Source organism: Uloborus diversus, chromosome 8 (assembly GCF_026930045.1).
Source record: "Uloborus diversus isolate 005 chromosome 8, Udiv.v.3.1, whole genome shotgun sequence".
NCBI classification, from domain to species: domain Eukaryota; kingdom Metazoa; phylum Arthropoda; class Arachnida; order Araneae; family Uloboridae; genus Uloborus; species Uloborus diversus.
In genome coordinates this window covers 141,660,263-141,675,600 of record NC_072738.1, presented here as the reverse complement: position 1 = coordinate 141,675,600, position 15,338 = coordinate 141,660,263, and the positions used below count along the sequence as shown (strand labels likewise).

The following is a 15,338-nucleotide window of genomic DNA, read 5'->3' as shown; positions in this document are numbered from 1 at the left end:
ATTATTTTTTTTTTTTTTTTTTTTTTTTTGCACTTAAAAACCCAATTGCTCTTAGGTGGTACATTCGCTATAGTGAGTAAAATGTACTGTATGATGTAAAATTTGAAGAGCATAAGATTTAAAAAAAAATAAAATTAATTAAACTTGAAACAATTTTTACAGCAAAAACAAAAGAAAAAAATAACAAGGGTAAAAACCTTTATTTTTGCAAACTGCAAAGAGAAGATTTTATAAAGTTTTCCCAATTTCTGTTAGCTTGTTTACAAAAGGGGTTATGCGCTATTTTCTTTTGCAGAAACAAATGTATCACGATATTATATAGAAGCTCAATGTTGAAACCAAAAAATGTGATTTCATCTTCAAGCAGTCACTTAAGTTTTGCTCATCACGATATATTCTTGGTTTCCGCATCTTTTGCTTACGTCGATTAAAATAACAAAGAAGAAACAGCTGCTTTCGTTCGTCTGCGATGTAGATGAATTTTAAGGATAACAAGTGTTTTTCTACACGGCAGGTGAGGATTTCGGCGTGAGGGTACGGATTTAAACATTAATGAATGTTGTTATTTTTTATTCGTTTTTTTAACTTTCTTCCACTTTTTCGTCTTTTACGTTCGTCTACTTTTTTTCTGCATTTTTAAGAATGAAATATTTATTAACTTTCATGAGGCCTATTTTTAGTTCCAATTCGTGATTTTCCACTTTCTTTGCAAAATATTTTTAATCCAGATTTTAATCATTATCTTTATTTTCTATAAATTAATCTTTTAATCACAGCTGGAAATTTCACAAACACATTTTTTTTCTTTTCCTCAGAAAAATTTCAAATTAAGAAATTGTGATTTTTTTTCAAGTAAGAGACAAGGAAATTGGTTAGAACAGCGTTTCTTAACCTTATTTGACCCGCGGACCAGCATTGGAATTAAAAATAAACTCGCGTACTGGTGATGGTTTTTTCTTCTTCTTTTATTTTTCACTATTTACCTTTTTTTTCTTTTCTTTTTTTCTTTCTTGATTTTCTTTTCTTTTTTGTGAAAAAAAGAAAATGATTTGCGGACCGTTAAAAGAAAATGATTTTTTACGAAGCGGTGAAGCTCCCCCCCCCCCTTTTTCTGAAAAAAAAAAAGAACTTTCATCTCGGGGACCGTTAAACACTTGTGAACATTTTTCGCGAACGGCTGAGAGGTTTTTTCTTTTATTTTACAAAATAACTGAATTAATAACTATATAAATGAAATTTTAACTTCGTGTTAAAGAACTGTTACAAAAATTATTTAAATGTTAAGAATAAGATAAGTGATTATTATAATATAATTATACACAAGTAAGAATCATTGCTGAAAAAGCATAGAAAATTACTATCAAAACAAATCACAAAATTTGAGTAAAAGATGTGGTGGGATTGTTATAATGGCGTTTTCTTTCTTGCGTATTTTTTCATTTTTCTGCAAGGATTTTTTTGAGCAATCACGATTGCTTATTGTTCTCACTTGACAGTCCTTGATGTTCCGGTTCCTTTTTCAGCTTGGACCAGGGCTGCAGCACCACCGTCCACCGGCGGCGGTGCGGCTGGTCCTGACCACTGTCCCCCGGAATCCACTTTTGCTGGGCGGTGGCGTCCATGTCCTACACACGCATGCTCATACACATTCGCCTACGCGCGTGCGCCTTTACACACATACACACGCCTACGTGCACACACGTAAGCCTACACACAAACGCACACAACTATATACACGTAAGCACCCAGGAGGAGGGACATGCTTGGGCGGGGGAGCCATTTCTAGAAACAATAACTCTAACCAGTAGAGTCTTGTCGCAACTCGTGATTGCGAAAAACATAATTTGAATTCAAAGTTTCAGAATTCAAATTAGAGTTTTTTTTTTTTTTTTTTTTTTTTTTTTTAAGTCGATGAGCAAAAATATCTAAGGACCGTATTTTACTGTGGACTGGCCCCAAACTGCCGGTTGAGAATCGCTGGGTTAAATCAAGACTAATGTAATTTAAGAAGAAGACTGAAACAAATCGACAATCTGCACAGATTTCGAATGATAATGTAATTAAAAGATATTGCCTCTATGTACATAGGAATCTTGTTATATTCTGTGCTCATACGAAGCGCGGAAAAATAGTGTGATTCAAAGTTCTGAATATTTCCAAAGCTTCTTCGGTATTTGTAATTAAATCATTATCGTAGACGCTTGATTTCCCTAACATCCGCTGAACATACAGCATTTCTATTGCATCAGAACTATAATCATTCAAAGTTTTAAAAAAAACGAGCTGATGTGTGCCTCACATGACTTCCTTTTACTCTAATTTAATGTCATTTTCAGATTATTGGTGATTTTCATGTGATTCAATAGTTTACTCTCTAAATATCACCAACAGTGGCCAAATTGAAACCAGATTTTTTAAAAAAAATGCCAAATTTGTCGCCAAGTTGGAGATAAAACTTGGCGATCAAAAGACTGGCAATATATCGCCAAGTGTCCGCCAAATTGTAACACCACTTGTGTTTACATCGAAATTAACAATGATTTCCCCTCAAAAAGGGGCAAAAAGACCCCCTTAGAAACCCCGGATGCAACCAAAAGTTGAGATGAACAACTAGACCCCACTAGGAGTCTAAGTACCAAATTTCAACTTTCTTGGACATACCGTTCTTGTGTTATGCGACATACATGCGCACATACGCACATACATACATACGTACATACAGACGTCACGTTTAAACTCGTTGTAACTAACTCGGGAATCTTCAAAATGGATATTTCGCGTGTCTATACCTTCTTAGGCATTTATCCACGTGTGGTCGAGTCGAAAAAAAAAAACTCAACATTCATTCGGGGGCGATCAAAATTTAAATTAAGGTGGATTTTTGAGTGAAAAAATTTTCGCGAATACAATACTTCCTTTTTTGTAAAAGGAAGTAAAAAAGGTAAATATGGCAGTAAAATCAGAGAGAGACAAAATTCGGAGAGCTGTTGAGTTCTTCTTCGTGTGCTCAAATGTAATGGTTAATTTGGGCTAATTTATAAATTATAATAATTTATATATTAATAATATATATTAATTTATAATTTATTCGAGATTATTCAAATAAATGCCGGAAATGAATGTCCTGACAATTCTTTAGTTATTGCTAACTATACATGTACTTAAAAATCCAAATATCTTTACTGTATTATGATAAGATGTTATTATTCTCATTCAACTACTTAATTATTTGTTGAAAAAGAATTGTTTTTTAGCAAGAATAGGTAAGTGCGTCAGACAAATTTTTTATTGCCTGGTACCGCTAAGCCGGACTGGCAGTTGAAAATTCTTGCCTTATTCTATACAAGATCTATGATCAATTTTCAACAAAACTGCATAAAAAAAATTTTAAAAATATTAAAACTTAATTTTTTAAAAGGCAAAAACCAAAAAGTGCCGGAAATTTTATCTCACAAAAGTCTTCGTACACTTTAAAAAATGTCTATATATTATTGAATAATCTAACTTTTTATTGAGTTACTAGTGGTACCCGAACGGCTTAGCCCGTAATAGAAAAATTAAAAGGTCTTTTGGTTCGCCTGTATAGTTACAAATAATGTATGGTGAATTTTCTCGCCAATTGGCTTGTACCCATGTTACGGTTCTACCTTATGATAATTTCGTATCTCGCCAATTGGCTTGTGCCCATGTTACAGTTCCACGTTATGATAATTTCGTATCTCGCCAATTGGCTTGTACCCATGCTATAAACTAATTTTGTGCCAAATTTCATGAAAATCGGCCGAGCGGACTAGGCGCTATGCGCGTCACAGAGATCCAGACATCCGGACATCCAGACAGAGAGACTTTCAGCTTTATTATTGGTAAAGAAAGATAAAGTTGTGAGTTGAAAATCTGAGCAGCAGTTATTCCATACTTAAAAACCCTTTTCACTCAAAATATTTGCATAGCAATCAGGAAAACCAATGTATAGCTGCGAACTGGGTGGACATTTGACAATTTTGCAAATATTACGGACATGAAGTTAATTGATTATTATCATTAGCTAACTTAACGTATTAGAATTCCTCATAATTGAGAGGACTTCCGGAAAGAATTTCGAAACAATACCCTTATCATCCTTTCAATCTAAATTAGAAAATTATCTTCGATGAAATCAGGAAAGCATATTTTTATTGACACAAAATAATTAATTTTATTTTTCCGGGAGGAAGCTTTCCTGAGAAAAGGAAGACTCGTTTAATCTGAATAAAATATCTATTTTGAAGCTCTAGTACGCAAGGAAATTTTAAAAAATTATAAGCATTTCCGGAAAGGGCTTACGAGAAGCGATTATCTGATGAAATTAATTTTCAAAAAACTATTTTACACGAAGATAAACATGCATCGATTGATTAAAATTTGCTGCACGCCAAGAAAACTAAATAAAGCAACGTATTTGGAAATACACTGTTCTTCGTGTAATAGAGCAAAAAAAGGCTGCAGTAGAATTAATCGAGTCATTGTGGAGCAAAAGTATTCACCTATTCTCCACCCTCAATAAATTATAAATGACATATGTTGTTTTATGGAGCTACAGAGCAATGAACTACGTCTTTATCTCTGCACGTTAATGTTACTTTGTCAAGAGATCTTCTTTACTAATAATAAAGCTGAAAGTCTCTCTTTGTCTGGATGTCTGTCTGTGTGGATCTCTTTGACACGCATAATTCCTAGACCATTCGGCCGATTTTCATGAAATTTGGCACAAAGTTAGTTTGTAGCATGAGGGTGTGAGCCTCGAAGCGATTTTTTGAAAATTTTGGTTTTTTTTTTATATTCCAATTTTAAGAAAATTTTACCGAGCAAATTATCACAACGTGGACAAATAAATTACGGAATTATCATAATGTGGAACCGTAACATGCACTGTAAAAACGATTCAGAAGCGTTCCTGGAAAATAATAGGCAACTGATGTGCCTAATTTCAACCAGTAACATATCTTACAAAAACCAGGAACATTTTCCGATAAAAGTAAGTAACCTTTCTGATATATTATGAAATCTCCCCTGTTACAGCCAGTCGTGACCCTTCTAGAAAAATTGAATAGGTATAAATTATTTGATTAGAACCTTCCCGATCTAACAAGAAAGCTCCAGATGTATTAAGGCAACCACGGCCAAAGCTACGCGAAAATCGCAAGCAAGAGTCAAGCATGTTCCTTGCCTGCAATTCCTGCCTCGCAAGGCTGTGGCGATCCAGTGACTCTGCAATTCCTGCCTCGCAAGGGTGTGGCTATCCAGTGACTCATTTGCTCCCGTTGGAAGCTTAGTCACTCCGGACGGGCCATGACCGTCCCAAAGCCGATACACTTAATAAACACGCTCAGTCAATATTTAAACTGGTAGCAAAAAATATTTTTAACACCAGTGCAAGGTCTACATTCGTGCATCTTTTAGGAATTCGGGAAACGTTTTTGTAAATATACTTGATTTTTTATGGAAATTGGTAAAAACCACTGAAATCACGAAACGTTCCACGGAAATAACCAGTAACTTTTCAGAATTTTTTACAGTATATGCAAGCAAATGAATGTAGCCAATTGGCGAGAAATTCATTATCCATTATTTGTAAATATACAAGCAAAGCAAATGACCTTTTAATTTTCTACTACAGGCAAAGCCGTGCGGGTACCACTAGTTATTATAATAAAAAGCAATGGAAGCAGCCAAATATGAGATCCTCAATAACAGAAGGAATACTGCCGTATGCAGGTAAAGAGCAGTAACTGCAAATCTTTTTTTTTTTTCATTTTTGTCATCTATTGTACGTTATCTTGATTGTGCAAGCTCACTTATTTGGTCTGCGCATAAAAAAAGACGCGAAAAAAACGTCTAATTCGATCCTTTTTCTATTACTAGCATTGAAGTCACCACAAATTTCTTCAAATGCCTCGAAAACACATTTCTGCAGATACAGCCGTTTACCTGCCCACGGCAGAATACATTTTGTGTATAAATTTTAGCATTAATGAAGAAAATCAAATTTAAAAAAAAACTTCGGATTTGAACATTATTCTTTTTGAGCATTCACGATAGCTTATTGTTCTCACTTGACAGTTTTGTATTCCTGTGATTTTATCCCCCCCCCCCGCCTCCCTCTGCAGCACCACCGTCGACCGGCCTCAGGATGCTGCTCGTCTAGCGAAAACCGTCTCCAGGTTAAGTCACTTACTTGCCTACACTTACACATACACCTACACACGTACACACATACACACACACCTACACACACAAACACATACACACACGCATACATACACACACAAACACATACACACACCAACACATACACACAACTACCCACACACATGCCTACACACATACGCATACCACCCCGCACAAACATACCCCCCCCCACTCACACACACAAACACACACGCATACATACACACACTCGTGATTGCTGAAAACATAATTTGAATTCAAGATGTCAAAGTTCAAATTCTTTCTTTTTTTTTTTTTTTTTTCAATTCTTACTATTAGCTTGCAATCTTCGTAACCTTGTTCAAATCTTGCATCTCAATTTTCATCCTCTTTCTATGATCGGATTCTATTGAATTTTGGGATATGATCTCAGACTCAGCGACAATGCAATATTCTACAGTTTAATGTATTAATTAGCTAAGAGTTAACAATTTATTTAAATTTTAATCAACATTTTTGCATAAATCCTCTAATATGAGAACAAAAAATTCTCGCAAAAAGTAAAATAATTTTATTTATAGAGCCCTCTGATTTTTCTGCATCAAATAAAAAAATTTCCAATATAATTAGAACTTGAATTCTAATTTTGCAGTAAGTTAGTTGAGGCAGAAATCCATCAAAGACAGCTTAGTTATTCCATCCGAGGACTGCAATTTCCTGCTTTATAGCACTCATCAGCCCGGAATAGGAATTAACTGAGCTGGTGGCGGAAAACCTCTTAAAGAAGCCAAGAGAGCCAAACATTACCTACCAGTGCTAAATAAACATTAGGTTACCAGTTTGTTTTACTCTCTTGGTGATTGATTTGAATTTGATGTGCTGAATTCTAATTGTTTGATTTGTTAAAAATTTGTATTAAAGCTTTTGTATTAACATTATCAGCAACTTTTAAAGTAATATAAATATATTTTCCACACACGGGACAAACTTGACCTAAGTAAGAATAGACGTTTTTTTTTTTTTTTTTTTGAGCAATCACGATTGCTTATTGTTCTCATTTGACTGTTTTTGATGTTACACTGATTTTATTTTCCCGCCAGCACCCTCTGCAACATCACCGTCGACCGGCCGCCTCACGATGCTGCTCCTATTGCGAAAACAGTGTCCAGGTTGCGTCCATATGCTACACACACACGCATACATACACACACCTACACACGCACATACACACACCTACACACACATACACACACTCATGGCTGCACACAGACACAAACACACATGCCTACATACATACACACACAAACGAACGCCTACACACACACGAACGCCTACGCGCACACGCGCGTACGCAACACTCACTCACACACATGCATACATACTCACACACACATGCACCCACACACATGCGCCTACACAAACACAGATGCGCATACACACGCTCGTGATTGCGAAAAACATAATTTGAATTCAAGATGCCAAAAATTCAAATTATTATTATTTTTTTACATATTACTTGTTTTATATTTTGATCCGAATCGGAAAAAGTTTTCATCACAACGTTCATACAATTCGACGTGTGCACCTTTCACAGCTCTGAGAAGATTTATACTGTTTTTAACTTCACGCCAGGCACGAGCGCAGCCAGAATTTACCTTCTAGGTTGATAAGGGTTTGGTGATAAACAAGGTTTATATTGTTGATTGTTCCGGTGCAGCTTCAACTTTCTTAAAAGGACGACACAGTTCTTTAGAAAAACACAGGTGATTTATTTACACTATGTACAGAAAAGATCGTTAACAACTGCTAAATTAATCATCAGCAATTAAGCAAATATCAATCAACACCGCAAACTCAACGGTTACACACGTATTTACTTCCAAATACGAAAACAACACAGCGAAATGCCTCGCAATAAACAGAGCTAATACACTGACTCTCGGTACAAATTCTCAATCGAAACTGGGAATCAATTGGGGAAAAATAACAAAAATATTCTAAGTTGACATCTTCAGTTCGCGCATGAGGCTGAAACTTTTAAAAAATATGCTAAAAATTGATTTTTTCAAAAAATAACAAAATTAGTTTTTATTATATTTTTATAATGCAACATCCATAAATTGTCATTATGTAGCGTAGACTGAACCTAAAAAAAAATATTTTATAGTTTTTACACAGGTAAGATCTTTCGTTTGCGCATACGCCTGAAATTGGGCTGAAATCTCCTACACAATCTAAAGCGTATACGCGAACTGAAGGTCTTTTGTATAAAAGCTATAAAATATTTTTTAGGTTAAAACTACGATATATACTGACAATTTATGGCTGTTGATTTATGAAAAAATGCAAAAAAAAAACTTATTTTATTATTTTCTGAAAATTTCAATGTTTAACGTATTTTTTCAAACTTTCAGCATCCTGCGAGAACTAAAGATGTCAACTTAGAATTTTATTATTATTTTTCCCCAATTTAAGGATACTAATCTAAAACGTTTGAGAGGCAACGAGATTTCGAAATAAAGAAATCGATTTTTCGAACCTTCCTAATGTACAAGGAAGTAAAAATAATTATGAACAGCATTAAAATGGAAACTGCTCATGTACTATGGAATAAAGAAATCAGGAAGAGGGGCATTGACCATAGATGGAAACTTTATAAAAGAAAAGGTGAAGCAACTGTCTTTAAAATTTCTTCAGAATAACAAACTGATTGCGCAGCATAAATCATCTTCACTTTTTAAGTTATAAATAAAACTACTGTTGTCACGAGCACTCGATAATTTCTGAATTTTTTTGAGCAATCACGATTGCTTATTGTTCTCATTGGACGGTCCTTGGCGTTGTGGTTCCTTTTAAAATTATACCAGGGGCCTCTGCAGCACCACCGCCCACTGACTCCTCTGCTCCTGAGCACTGTCAGTTTTTCCTGGTCGGTGGCGTCCATGCCCTACACACACTCACGCTGCCACACATACACACTGACACACACGCGCCGCTACACACATACACTCACACATGCGCCGCTACCCACATACACACTCACTCACACGCCGCTACACACATACACACTCACATACACTCGCCGTTACACACATACACACAGGTCTACGTACACACACAAGCTTACACATGCGCGCACGCAGTCCTCTGCACACACACACACACAACTATACACACGTAACCACTCAGGAGGAGGGGCAGGCTTAGGGGGACAGGAACCTTTTCCAGAAACAATAACTCCAATGAGTAGGGTCTTGTAGTGATTGCGAAAAACATAATTTGAATTCAAAACTTCAGAATTCAAATAATTTTTTTTTTTTTGGTAGCACTGAGATTCCTGCAAAAGGGCGTTGGTGTATAATGTGGCTATTTGAATGTTCGTTTGCCGTCAATGTGGAATTTCGGAATATAGCGTCCTATTCCTCACTTTTTAATGTACATATATTCAAGTGTTCAAATTAAAGTTCTAACTAGTTTAAAATTTTGAACTGTCATTCTTTCATATAGAGTAGAAATAGCTCTCCCAAATAAACAAGTTCTTCATTTCTTCATTAGGGAGTTAAACAACTGTACTGTATCTACTGTACAGTACTATTAAAGCGCAGCAATTTATTATTACTACATACTGTACATACGTACTGCTGTATTTCTTGTATGTCGCTTCCATTGATCATTGATTTTGTGCATTAAAACGGTATTTTAAGTTGAATAAAGCAGCCTTTTTTTAATACAGTAAAATTTCAGTTCTTTATGTTAGAAACGGTGATCTATAGTTAAACATTGGTTTAAAAGTTTTGGAGGTGTTTATAAGTACCTAAAATAATTGGGCATGTTTATTAAAAAAATATTTTTCATAAACTTTTCCTCAACGTGAAATTTCGACTTACGCAAGGGAGTCTAGGAACGCATGTATATTTGATTACTGTTTTATTACTATAATTTATTTTATGATCTATTCAGGAGTTATACGGTTAGTTAAAATAAAAAAACGAATGTTTAGTGCACTTGATTTTAAAATATTACTTATGGGATCATTTTTAATACTGTAAAATTTCTGATCCGGATAAACAGGAGATCCGGATAAAAGGAGATCGGTTAAACGAGTTTCCACCATAAGCAGAAAATGCATATGAAATATTTCTATTGACTCAACTTTGACACTGGTAATTGTAATGGCTGATTGGGTGAACTGTTCCAATTTAATAACTAAAGAAATTTTGAACGTTAAACAGAACCATCAGCCCAATTCCAGGACAAAACACTAGTCGATAAACAGAAAAATTCTTTAAACGGGAATAGTGTTGAACGTTGAGCATGTTTCAGAGAGAGAAGCATCACAGAGTATAATCAGTCAATAAATTACAATCGAAAGTTAGTATGAAATATTTACATCTCGAAATAACTATTTTTCTCCTCAAAGATAGAACCGAAAAAAAAAAGAAAACTTATATTTAAAACGTTGTTGCAAATGTATTTTAATACATTTTTTACATATTATTATGCATTATTTTCGCTATAAATACTTCTAAGTTATTCAGTTTTAAATTCTAAACGTTAATTTGAATGAACAATATTGTTTAGTGGTTTTTTTTTTTCAACAAGTATCGATGAACTTTTTGGAATTAAAAGTAAAATTAATTTAAGCGAAAAATAATCATTGTTTATGAAACTTGCAAAAATCGATCATTAACAATAAATTCATATAAAATGTTCTCTTTTATGCAGTCTTACTTCATTAAAGTATGACTACTGAAAGAAGATTTTAATGATCGATGCCAAAATTCATATAAATTATGGATATTTTAAATTAAAATATCATTTGCCCAATCTTATATAGATGCCACCAATCAGAAGAGTTCCCAAAGTTATACTTTTTGCAAGCTGAATGCACTCCGACTCAACAAGTATCACGATACGAATCAGTGCTCTTCCTGCGTATCACTGCTGCAAGCTGAGTAGTGAGCACTTCGACTCAACAGGTTAACAAGACATGAATCAGTGCTTTTCCTGTGTATGACTCTTGAGAGCTGATTAGTTAACAGGTTAACACATCTACTCAACAGGTATCATGGCACAAATCAGAATATTATTTGCGTAAAGAAACTTGCAAGCTTAATAGTGAGCACTTCGACTCAACAGGTTATCACGGCACGAATCAGTGCTTTTTCTGTGTATGACTCTTGCGAGCTGAGTGGTTAACAGGTTAACACATCTACTCAACAGGTATCATGGCACAAATCAGAGTATTATCTGCGTAAACAAACTTGCAAGCTTAATAGTGAGCACTTCGACTCAACAGGTTAACACGACACGAATCAGTCTTTTCCTGTGTATGACTCTTGCGAGCTGAGAGGTTAAGAGGTTAACACATCTACTCAACAGGTATTATGGCACAAATCAGAGTATTATCTGCGTAAACAAACTTGCAAGCTTAATAGTGAGCACTCTGACTCAACAGGCATTATGACACAAAGCAGAGCTCCACATTTGTGTCACACGATAAATGATTCACCAAGGAAAAATTAACTTTTGAGTATGAGGAGAAATAAGTCATTAAAAGTTTAAATGCTCTGAAAGATTTATTTTTAACAGATCCGATTATTAAACGTTTTAAAATAAACTAAACATTATAAACAATGATTCAAATTCAGTTAAACTGATTTCTAACTTTAAATTGATATTATTTTACTCTAGTTTCTCAATTTCTGTTGCAGGTAGTTAATTACTTTGACGAACCACATACAAAAATATTTTTATGCTATCTTTTTTTATGTAAAAAAAATATTTAGTTTTAGTTACTTCACTTTCAAAACTTTTTCTTCTAATACAGGTTTATTATCATAATAATAAACCTGACATAACACATAAATGCCTACAGTACTAAGCGCCTGCCTACAGTACAGCACTTTGCGCAGCTGTAAATGCAACCAAATTACAGAAATAACTATTTCCAATCTAGTTATGTGTTTTCACAAATACAGTATACATTACAAGCATAATTCCCTGTTTATTTCTGATTGTTTAAATACAATATTCATGAAATAAAAATTGCGCTTTTGGATGCTATAATTCAAAACTGTGTCTAGGAGATGTGTAAGTTTTTTTTTTCTTTTTACATTTAATAAGTTGTGAAGAAAATGGTTTTCATGCACTTAATTGCCTAAATTTGAAATTTTTTAAAAGTGTAAAACATCTTAGTAAGTTTAAATAACTGATTATTTAATCAAAAATTTAATTTCTAATGAGTTTCTTGTTTTTACTTACAACATTAATGTATTTATAAACTTTTATGTTTTAAGTTATATCAGAGTAGTTTTTGTATTATGATATTTGAACATATATGATGATATCATTTGATATGATATTAGATATATATCCAATGAAAATTCGTTACCACAAACTATTCAGAAGGAGCTATACAAAAACTATCACTATTTTATCAATACGAGTTTTTTCATCTAAATTTAAGACGAAAATCTAAAACTCGACTTTTCAAAAAATGATTATAAGTACTATTTGATTTCCTTGAGAATTTTCACCTGGTACTTGCTACTTAAGCTTTTGTTTGTATCGTTCATTAATACACATTCTAATCACTTTAAATAGTTATAAGAAAGATGATACTGTTTTATTAAAAGACAATAATGAAAAACTATTTGATATAAACGTTAACACAATTGCATATGAGGCAGTGAGAAGCAAACGGATGTAAGCAGCAAAATTAAAATTTTGGAGATAACCAGTACACATGGTAGGGGAACCTCTCCTCTTGTCTTGGGGGAAGCGATGGTACTTGTAGCCCTGGTACTGTCTGACCACGGATTGTATGGAAAGACAAACATCCGTTTTACAGCCGGAAATGGACAAATCTATTATTTTTTAGCGATGCCAGCTTTTGCAGAAGCAGAGTCTCATTCAAATGAGCGGAATTCGCGCATCAAATGTTTACTTTCCACCTCATTCAGATAGATTCGTCTTATCAGGACGTTTGAAAATTCCATACAATCCGCGGTCGGACAGTAGGTGCTGCTGTATAGCATGATTTAGGAAAGAAATTCAATGAAAGCCTACCTGGAACGATATTTTTAAACGTGTTTTACTCAAAACTTGAAAATGTCCACATACATCCCTTTGCTCCTCACTTCCTCATACGTGCTACACATGTGTTGGAGTGTTTAAACTGGAATTTGAGCATATAAAGAGCCTGATTTATTCAAAATGAGAAATGATTTAATAAACAAAAATCCTTTCACTGATTTTCTTCATGTTAACGTTATAATGTATCCTAATGTAAATATTGAAAATTAACATTACCGTTAGTTTCTATCAATCAATAGCACTTAAAAACTCAATCAATATCACTTAAAAGTAATCATTTCAAGGGTAAAATTCCTCAACAATCGCTGTCTTTGCCTGAGCGGCATTGATGTACAGTGGACGCCGGTTAATTGAATCAGTGGTTAATTGAATCAGCCGCTTTAAGGATTCAGATCGTCAAAAACAGAACAAAATCAAGCTTTATGGAAGTAGCCGCTTTACAGAATCAGAACTATTTTGAACAAACGTGATCCATACTAGCGGCGGCCACTCTATCTGTTATTTCATTGATGGAAGTTAGGGAGTGCGTTTGGTGTCAAACGCCAGGAGCTTTGACAGGAGCTGTGTTTGTTTTTATTTACAGTAGTGGATATCGTTTCCTTTAAACTTCATTTGACAGATGACACACTGAACCTGTGGTTCAGGCATTGACCTTTACGTGTGGTGTATTTCGGACAAAACAATAAAAGGAAAAAGAGAACAATCAAAGCGTTTCACTTACATCGTCCCACCTCACGAATTTGTTGCCCTCTTGGAGTGCTGGGGGTACCACAATGGGTTTAAGCTGTACAACGTGTACACCAGACTGTGCTCCGGCCATTCCTTCTCTTTCAGATCAGTTTCCGTCAATGAAACATGAACTTATGAGTGATACTCGCGAAAAAAAAACAACAAGGATCGGACCCCTCCGATTGCCACCATTCGGGACTTATTGTTTCGGGCTGTCTGATTCCGTGTCACCACCTCGAATATACCTTCGATCTGTCATCCAATGAGAGGGATCAGAATTCAGGAATCTTGTCTTGATTTATCGCGCGTCCGCTCCCGCGATCGGCTTTGCCTTGTTTTAGAAGTAAGCTGGGATCCTGTTCTCGCGGATGCTGGAGGAACGCGGGTTGCCATCGGTTGGCGACGCATCGCCCGGCTGTAGGGTTGCCGGGCGGCGATTTATCCAACAGGTAAGAATGGAGCAGGGCGTTCAACACAGGGAAATGGTTTGAACGGGATGGGTTAGGATTAATGCTCCCATCGATCGTTGGCATCTTATGTTGGGATGATTTCAGTTTTGTTTTGCTTCCATTCAGATCCTCGCATTAGATGTCATTTGATACGATGCAGGATCTCGAGTACAATTCAATTCATTTGAATGAATATCGATGACACAGCTGAAACAACAAACGATTTTTTTAGAAAAGAAATTTTTTATGTTTTTGTATCGTAAGGCCACAAAAATATTAATAGAATAATCGTTCAGCCTCCCCAAAAGCTTCGAGGAAAGGTGTGGGAAAGGTCATTTCGCTGAACATGCGACGTCGGTGGTTATTTCCGAAACAGGTCACTGGTTTATTGCAGGGCACCATACATGTAGTGTCAGCGATTCGAGTACTATTAAAATCTTCGACCATTCTTTATACTGATGTTTCAACACGTTTTCACAGTAGATGCAAGCAAAATATGAAACCTGAATAGAGTAAGAAAAAGATCAGTAGGATCTTCGTTTAAAAGGCCGTCATACTGAAAATATCATAACATTTGTAAAAAAAAAAAACTTTTTAAAAATGCTCTTCAACTTAGTGTAGAAGAAAGGTTCCACCGCGAGTTAGCCGTTGAATAAATTTATTTTCCACTAGCTTCAAGAAAAATGAAATAATCAATATCAAGGGTCTAAAATGTCACTCCAAATTGAAGTCTAGTAGCCGTCACAGTGTTTTGCACCGTCATGCCAGCATAATCAAGTAACTACCATCTAACTCGGGAAAAGTTCCTGATGAAGCTTCAGAAATAGTTTATTTTGTCAAATCTAGTCTTCTCCAGTCAAGATATTTAGCAAGATT

At 35.0% G+C, this 15,338-nt stretch overlaps 1 protein-coding gene across 1 annotated transcript in view; it reads right to left on the bottom strand.

Moving 5' to 3' along the window:
* The window catches only part of LOC129228134 (1-phosphatidylinositol 4,5-bisphosphate phosphodiesterase classes I and II-like), a 478,401-nt gene extending 464,268 nt beyond the window's left edge, over positions 1 to 14,133 (bottom strand). Inside the window, 1 exon segment of the mRNA XM_054862781.1 lies at positions 14,006 to 14,133. Coding sequence (XP_054718756.1) covers positions 14,006 to 14,104 — 99 coding nt within the window. The 5' untranslated portion in view covers positions 14,105 to 14,133.
* Between the last annotated feature and the right edge of the window lie 1,205 nt (positions 14,134 to 15,338).